Source organism: Nymphalis io, chromosome 28 (assembly GCF_905147045.1).
Source record: "Nymphalis io chromosome 28, ilAglIoxx1.1, whole genome shotgun sequence".
NCBI classification, from domain to species: domain Eukaryota; kingdom Metazoa; phylum Arthropoda; class Insecta; order Lepidoptera; family Nymphalidae; genus Nymphalis; species Nymphalis io.
Window position 1 is genome coordinate 1,066,138 of NC_065915.1, and position 8,886 is coordinate 1,075,023.

At 36.2% G+C, this 8,886-nt stretch overlaps 1 protein-coding gene across 1 annotated transcript; it reads right to left on the reverse strand.

The window, feature by feature from the left end:
* Positions 1–670: 670 nt before the first annotated feature.
* Positions 671–6,707, reverse strand: LOC126779006 (uncharacterized). The gene is made up of 9 exons (XM_050502756.1): positions 6,629–6,707; positions 6,028–6,192; positions 5,375–5,544; positions 4,583–4,712; positions 3,912–4,053; positions 3,558–3,649; positions 3,018–3,159; positions 2,335–2,531; positions 671–967 (listed from the first exon to the last, which is right to left on the reverse strand). The coding sequence occupies exons 1-9, from the start codon at positions 6,705–6,707 to the stop codon at positions 846–848; spliced, it is 1,239 nt and encodes a 412-aa protein (XP_050358713.1). The 3' UTR covers positions 671–845.
* Between the last annotated feature and the right edge of the window lie 2,179 nt (positions 6,708–8,886).

Below are 8,886 nucleotides of genomic sequence, written 5' to 3' on the forward strand. Positions count from 1 at the left end.
GAAAAATACTGATTTAAATAATAGATGAATTCTGAGAAGATTTACCAACTCCAACAGTCTCAAGAAATTTCCAAACTCTGTGAGAGTCGCCGTTCTCAACTGATGTATGATTATTTATTATTGAGTTTCGGTTACAACGGTGAGTGAGTTAGTGTAACTACAAGACGAGTGAGTCAGTGGACTACTTTAGAAGCGGAAAAGTAAAAAAGTAGATAAACATAAGGCTATTTAGTCTTGTTTTTTGGTACACCACCTTTTCAAGTATATGGACCGTATGTAGAACTGGCATTGACCGGTCCGTTGAGTTTCTGTGTATGCATATTTTTTCACTTACATTAAATTCTACCATATAAAATGAATTTTAAAAGTTTTTATAAGAGCTTACAATAAAGTGTAGTTTTGATTTTCAATTTAGTCCGTAGGCGTTTTAAAAAAAATAAAAGATAACATAATTTTCAAATAATTTATTGCTTTAAAATAAATTATTATATATTAAATGCATGTCTGGTCTTATTATTTAATAAATAATACATACAATACTCATAGCGTCCCATCATATTATTAATAATAATTACATTTCTAATTAACTTACAACTTTTTTATAATTTTAAAAATCTCATTTTATCATTAATATAATTTTATTTATAATCATATAACTGCTAGTTTATAAACGTTATTCAGTGACTGTTTAGTTAAATGATTCCTTTCTTTCTGTCATCATCGATTTGACATTTGAGAGAAGAAGACAGCATTAACTAAACAACAATTATATGTATAGTCGATAATTTATATGAACTTTCATTTGCAATAATTTAGTAATTAATTCACAATATGGCGCTTGTAGATTAATGTTTAATATAGCAGTTGTTGAGTACGTTGTAGTTAAAGCGGAAGCCGGCTTCGTTAACGTCTTGAGTCACTAGGTTGTCACTGTGGAAGTACACGTACAGGGGGCCGGGGGGCGTCGCTGAAAATAAATCAACACAAATCAATACATATTACACAATATTGAAATATATAACGATTGTCTGTGTTGTGTAAACACATCTACAAAAATATTTTAATTATTATTTTATAATATGAATATATGTATATTATCTGTGTATCTATCCATCTGTCATCGCGGAACGCAGGAAAATAGAATATATATTGGAATTGGCGCGAAGTGAAGACGGTGTGTGTGCATAGTGAGCTGATATATAATAATAATAATAACAATTTATTTCTTCAAGTAACAAGACTCGTATACAAAATTACAAAAAATAAATAAAATAAATACTACAATCTACTACTTATACAATTTACTGGTTCAGCTGAAACTTTACAACAGTGGTTTATAAATATACAGTTTAGTCTGTTAGCCAACCATGATAAGAATTTTGTTTGAGCTGGCCCGCACCCTGTGAACCAAGGATGCACACTTTTTTCGCATTAATGCGTAAAAACTGTCTATATTCGCTTCAGCAATCATCCCCGAAGCACTACAGAAGCGAGGCAGCCCCATCAGCAATCTAAAGGCGTTATTGTACTGGACACGAAGAACATTGTATGATTTTAATGTATAATTAGCCCACAAAATACATGTATAAAAAGAGGTACAGTAAGCGCGGAATAATGTTTTTTTACAGCCCTTGACGCATGCGCAAATCTTCTGACAATCATGTTAGCTTTTATTGACAATGCTCTGCTATATATATACTATAAAGTATTTAATTTTTAATACCGAACTTACGCCTAGAGTTAAAGGGTGAGATTACAGTTAGAAATATGTCAATCCACTAAAAAGTAGTAAATTGTCTATGCGCTCATCTTAATATCTTTGATCAGTATTGACAGTACGCCACGGCTATGTGTGGAGAGGGCTTATGCCGGATATATCTCTAGTAATTAATACGTATGTAGTGAATTAATAAATAGACAAAAGACTTATTGTGATACTAGTTTAGTTAAGTCCATATCCTTCTTTATGGTTCAAGCTTACTTCAAACCAAATTTTACTAAAATCGATTCAGTGGTTTAGCCGCGAAAGACAGACAGTTACTTTCCCATTAATATAATATTAGAAATAGTATATTATAGATTAATACAATGATAAAAAAAATCTTCGACAGAAAAGCCCAATAACTTTTTATTGGTCCGACCTGGGGCTTGAACCCAGGACCTCGGGATTTTTGGCCTTATATCTAGCTACTGGTCCAAAGTGGTAGGGTTTCGGTTACGGAAGCTAACGACGTAGGACACTTTCGTATTCCTCGCTCTCCTCAAGAGTAATTCGATACAATCAGGGAGATTCTTTATCTGTACACATAAACATACATACAAGTCAATACATACATGCAATAATTTGGTTTGATGCACTCGATCCACAAAACTTGGAGCCTCTCAGGCCGTCAGCGGTCTCCGCCTCGGGGATGAACAGGTAATCCTCGGATTGCGCGAAACCCTGAGTCACTGGATTCATTTGACAATCCGTGTCCAGATACAAGTTGGAATCATCGTGGTAAGCCATGTCAAAGCTGGCTGCTGTCAACCTGGAAATTGTCAAACGTTGAAATTATTCCACTAATAGAAGGTAAGTCCATGGCTCCCAATTAGTTTGTAATAAGTGCGTCCCTTACAAATCTTTTAGGTAAAAAAAGTAAAGTAACAGCCTGTGAACGTCCCAATACTGGGCTAAAGACTTCTTCACTTTTATGGAGGTTTATTCCATGATGCTGCTCAAATGATCCAAGAACCCGCTTTTACTGTACACGTGGCAAAATTTCACCCCACACATGGGTTCAAATGTTTTTCTTTGCTGCTAATCATGAGGATTTGTTGATACTCTACAATTGTTGTGGCCGCTTGCGTTAAGTATCTGTTGTACTATTATGAATATCTAAGTCAAAGAGTTTTTGATTTATGGATTGAGACTACCGTGAATGAATGATGTTAATGTGAATGGAAATGATCAAGTAGCGGCCGATACTGACTATCGGTTGTTTATCTAGTTTATCATATAATGTTACTCCACTCACTTAATACCACAAACGTCGGAGTTCCGTTTGAAACAGGTCGCGTACGCCATGTTGGCGATGTACGGACCAGCACCGCGGTTGTAATTAAACGATTCGAAGAAACCCGCGCGATCAGGGTAGTACTGCAAACAGCCGGGTGGCGCTGGAATATTATTAATTAATTATCATTAAGAAGCAGGCTGAGAATTTTTCACTACTAGGCGAGACCCGCTCACTCTCAAGATGATTAGCCACTTGTCAACTACTCTATTCTTAAGGGGGTTGGTGGTGGATATATTGTGTCTCTCTTAACATTATTTTTCTTCACCAAGTGCGGTATGAACCATGAACATTACTAAGTAACTAAGTTTAGGAAGCACAGTTTTTACTGCATTAAACCTTCTATTATCAACACAAAGGGTATGATACTATCCAAAAATAATACTTTTTTTGGGAATAGGCTCCCAGGATACAGGATAGGTTTAGTTATGTGGAGTGTGATCTTCTTTATATATATTTTATGTATTATTATTGGTTTATTACAGTATGTAGTTTAGTTACCGATCAAGTATTCGTCCCTGTCTGCAGTGCTCGTGAAGGGAGTAGCTGGCAGTGATGCAGTTATAGCCTCCAGGATACCGTCCCGGTATTTGCTGTTGAAAATTACACAAAACATTAAAATTTTCTCACTGGCTTTGAAGCATATGAAGCCTTTGCATTGATTACAAGTTAGCCATAAAACTCCACCAATGCGTCGTTTGATATCATTCGTCATACTTATCATTCGAATTAGATTGAAACAGTTTCATCTACAAGAGATAAATTAAGTACTTCCCAGTATACATCCACGCTCGCAGCCGCATTTTTATCGTCCCAAATATTGGATTCATGTTATAACAGACGGTTCTAACTTACCCCAGTGTATTGAAGCACTCCAGCTGTGTAACTTTAATTTTCCAAGTAGCTTGAGGCAGGTTGGGCTGAGAGACGCGGTCAGCTAGTTTGAAGTTCAGACGAATGGAACGGCTATTGGTTGAGGCGTTTACTCGCACGTAAACTGGAAAGATAGTTCTGTTAGTTATAGTTAATTGAAATTAAACACGCGATTGATAAATGGCGGTAACAGCCTGTGAATGACCCACAGCTGGGCTAAAGCCTCCTCTACCTTTTTAAGGAGAAGGTTTTAAGCTTATTCCACCACGCTGCTACAATGCAGGTTGGTGGAATACACATGTGGCAGAACTTCAGTGAAATTAGACACATGCAGGTTTCCTCACGACGTTTACCTTCACCGTAAAGCTCGAGATGAATTATAATCATAAATTAAGCACATGAAAATTCGGTGGTGCTTACTCAGGTTTGAACCCACGATCATCGGTTAAGATTCACGCGTTCTTACCACAGGGCCACCTCAGCAAGCCGAAATGTTACATATATTGCTGTAAAAATTCTGAATGTCTTAAAAAAGTGGTATAAACTATATTTCTTACCAAAGGTTTCGAAGTTGAATAAATTGCTTTGACTAGAGTATATTTTCTACATTACATAGATACTGATAGGGTGTCTAATTATAGTAGAATACTCACTGTGTTGACCGCTATTGTCACCACACAGTGACGGCAGGAAATCAGAGTTCGCGTGTAAATTGGTTACTTGGAAGATGTCATTCTTGCAGACGAACCCTGGACGGTGGGTTACATTTTCGACCGGATCAACCTGCAAAATTCGTCAATATTCCATTACCGACTTGGCAAGGGCCCTTGCAGCTTTAACCACGAATGCGGATTCATTGTGGTTTTGTGAATACATACGTGTTTTATCTGATACACTGTTCTCCCATGCTGTTTTCCTTCACCGTAGAACACGGGATAAATTAAAACGTAAATAAAATGCCTTCGATTACAACCCCTGATCTTTGGATAAGATTCATGTGTCCACTGGGACATCTCAATTATATTATCGTTTAAATAAAAGTTTTGCGTTTAACTGTGCAAATAATTTTGCACAAGCAAACGCAAATATTTTATAATCATGCAACTGTTCTTTCTAACGTTACCCGTTAAAATATTTACATTTAGTCAGCTTTTACACCATTAAAAATAACATAAGCAATTTTTATATGGTATATAATAAATCGGTGAAATAAACAGTGCTTGTATAAATAAAATGTAACGGCCTATATGTGTCTCACTGCTGAGCTAAGAGCAAGGCTTTTAAGGTGAAGGTTTTCTCGTTTATTTCACCATCACGCTGCCCCAGAATTTCATCAGACACATGTGGATTTGGTCACGATATTGTCCTTTACCACCGACTACGCGATACAGTGGTGCGCTCTGGATGTCCCATCAGCCCTAAATAAATAATAAAATCAAACTTACAGTGGTAGGCGGTGCGAGATTAAACGTCTCGAAGTCGATCCTCATTTGGCATACGTTGTTGTTGTTGATCTCAATGTTGTAAGAACATTCTAGGCCTGACGACTCTCTGTTCAAGGGGGGGTTGATGAAGACCGCGACTTTCGTGTTTGTCCGTATATCACATGCGTTTACTATAAATCGTTACAAAGCATATATCAGCTGATGAATTATTAGCGAACGTTAACGGTCGTATAAATTTTGGAGGTGTTTGGATGAACACAGATTTCTCTCTTTCTGTCATGATTGACTTGCCATTCGAAAGAAGAAGACACAGCATTGTTTAACTTAACTAAATAATGTACGATTAGTTAATTCCATTTTGACAACAGATAGACTGGAGTAGAATATATGCAATTACCTTATTAAGTAATTAGTATACTATAAAACACTATTAACGCGTAAAGCAAGCTAGGAATTGAGATGACAATAGCTAATAACAAGGGATCAGGATCGAACCTGCGACTTTTGAGCTCATGGAGGTTTTCTCACGATGTCTTCCTCGACCGCCAAGCATGAGAAAAAATTCAGCGACGTTTGCTCCGGCTTGAACCCGTAAATTACGGTTAAAAATTCAAGCCACTAAGCCATTTCGGCTAATTATAAAGCATACTCACACGAACAACACGTAGCGAAGACTCCACAGAATCCTATAGCCTTCCCACCCTGGGTGTTGCACTGGTTCCTTGATAAGCACACGCCCCCAGTGGACCTGTCACCTCCGAGACATGGTTCTCCATTGCCGGTTGTGAAGATGCTGCCCGGACCGGATTGACGAGGCGCTGAAAACACACATTTAAATGGCCGTGATTTAGTTGGATATAGAAAATAACCAATCAACACAATATAAAAAATAGCCTTTTAGTAACACGACTTTCAAATTAAATAGTGGTTTTTTCTTACGTCGTCAAATCTATGCTCATAATGGGAAGTCGTTTCGAGAAGCAAATGTCAAATTATTTCAATATTAGATGATTATATTATGACTCAATGATGACATCTGGAGCCATAACAACATTTTCCTTTATTGAGCCAAAATATTTGAAAATAAAATTCTCTAAGCAAAAACGCTCAAGACCAATCATGAATTCAAGTACCTCATGTGTTATCAATGTTAAACTTATTTTAGATATTACAGTAGCCGTTTATACGAGAAATGGTTTATATCGAACTATTAGAAGAAGCGACATCTATCATGCAATAGCGGTATTAACATACTTCTAAAGAATTCCGTGGCAGCGCTGATCTCTGCTATCACAAAAAGCAACAGTATCCCACCGTGTTTTATGAACGCCATCTTTGATGTTTATCTGAAACAAAAATATAATTAGCATCGTTTTATATAGTTATATACATATTTATACACATATATATATTAACATATCATTTCCTTTTTTTTATATTATTATATAAGTTTTTAAAATAAATACAAATTTTAAATCAAAATTAATCATGACTGCACGTAATTGTGACAAAAATGTCAGCAGTACCCATTATGCGATTTAACGGGGTACTGCTGGCTCTTTGATCCGCTGGAATTGAAACTAACATACCCCACATCTATATGATAACACTATATCTTATAATATAAAACGATAGATTACAGTTTTTTTACTTGATTAAACAGATATTTACACATTCCTCTTATATAGACAATAGTTGTGTTACTCGTATAAGTCTACCTGGACAGTTTAAATAATGTTGTATATACAATTTATTTATTTATTTTTATCGTGGAGTTGGCAAGAAAAATATACGCGAAACGCTCCTTCAACATAGAATTGTATTTCGACTCTAAACTTGTTTTATGTCGAGTAAAGTCTGAGCATATAAATATATACCGATTGTCGCCGTTTTTTTAAATATTTAATTTATATATGACATTGAAAAAGTCAGTTGTTTCGAAACACGACGATAGTCGAATTTTATAGTACTCGTAAGGGCTCGTAGACTACAGTCCCCACGTAAAATAGACGAAGTGACGAAAAATTAACTAGATGCTCTATTTGTCAATCAAAGAACACGTATCAACAAATAAATATATATTTATTATTCCGCATAAATCAACGGATATTATCTTTTTATAGAATAGGAATAGGAAGGTGGACGAGCATATGGGCCACCTGATGGTAAGTGGTCACCAAACGCCCTTAGACATTGGCATTGTAAGAAATGTCAACCATCGCTTATAGCCAATTATGTCCCTTGTGCCTGTAATTACACTCGCTCACTCACCCTTCAAACCGGAACACAACAATATCAAGTACTGCTGTTTTGCGGTAGAATATCTGATGAGTGGGTGGTACCTACCCAGACGAGCCTGCACAAAGCCCTACCACGCGTTTTGAAAATTTTAATATTATTTCATAATGTATTGAAAAATGAAATAGCTGTATTGAATCATTGAACAAAGTAAATTAAATTGAAATCTACTAACGGTTCTGAATGTAGATTCTATGTAGAAGAACCGGCTAGAAGTAATGTTATAAATGTCGGTTATCCCATCGTTCTATCGAAATCTGTGATTGTCGACTATCGCGAACAATTTGTATCATGTTATTTCCAAAATGCGATCGAGACGGTCTCGCCATTGCTTTAATTCATTAATGTCCGGTTTCTATATTTAAGTAATCGTTATTGTACTTCAGTAACCGGCCGTTTGTGAGTTACGTGTAACGAGTCGTCGTCGTCGCTGTTAAAGTAGTTTCTTTAACAATTTATCTCACATTTAAACTGACGAATCGATTTTATAGGGACGCTTTTAAATTACGCCTCGTAAACAATTCTAGTGTCAGGAGACTCCGCGCTGCTATAACACTTTTTTTTATAAAATAGGTATGTGGTCACCACCGCCATAGAAATTGGCGCTCTAAGAAATATTAACCGTTCCTTACATCATCAATGCGCCAACCTTGTAAACTAAGTATGCCTGTAGTTACACTGGCTCACTCACCCTTTAAATCTGAACACAACAATACTAGGTATTGCTGTTTCGCTTTAGAATATCTGATGATTCTGTGGTACTACCCAGGCTTGCACATAACCCTACCAAGTAATGGCTCGCGTTAGGGGGGCCAGGGGACAGGTGTTAGGTGTCTATGTGTTAGGTTACATTATAAAACACCTCTTTTTCAATTACCAACTTCTAAAATTGGATTCATTACAAAAAACCAAGTGTTTACAAGTTAAAAATGCAAAATAATTAATAGATAAGGTATGTCATCAGATCAAAACGCTATTAGGATATGACCTTTTGGAATGGGGTGACTCATGACGTCAGCCGACGCATGTGGGTACCGTTAGCATCGCTATCGACCTTATTCAATATTGCACTGTTTTTGTTTTATGAGTCCGAAAAAAATTTAAAAGATTATTTTGAGTTATAAAACTTTTTTTAGTTGTGCCGTAGTCGGTTGAAAAGAGGCAAACACATAAATAACATAAATATTTATATATATTGACTGTCCCTCAGTATT

Bases quoted from the DNA above. Each gene is read 5' to 3' on its own strand.
- LOC126779006 (XM_050502756.1), bottom strand. From the start codon at position 6,707: ATGGCGTTCATAAAACACGGTGGGATACTGTTGCTTTTTGTGATAGCA. The intron at 4,713-5,374 runs GTAAGTTTGATT...CGAATTTTGCAG, and splicing joins ATCTCGCACCGCCTACCACT to GTTGATCCGGTCGAAAATGT. The intron at 3,650-3,911 runs GTAAGTTAGAAC...AATTTTCAACAG, and splicing joins GAGTGCTTCAATACACTGGG to CAAATACCGGGACGGTATCC.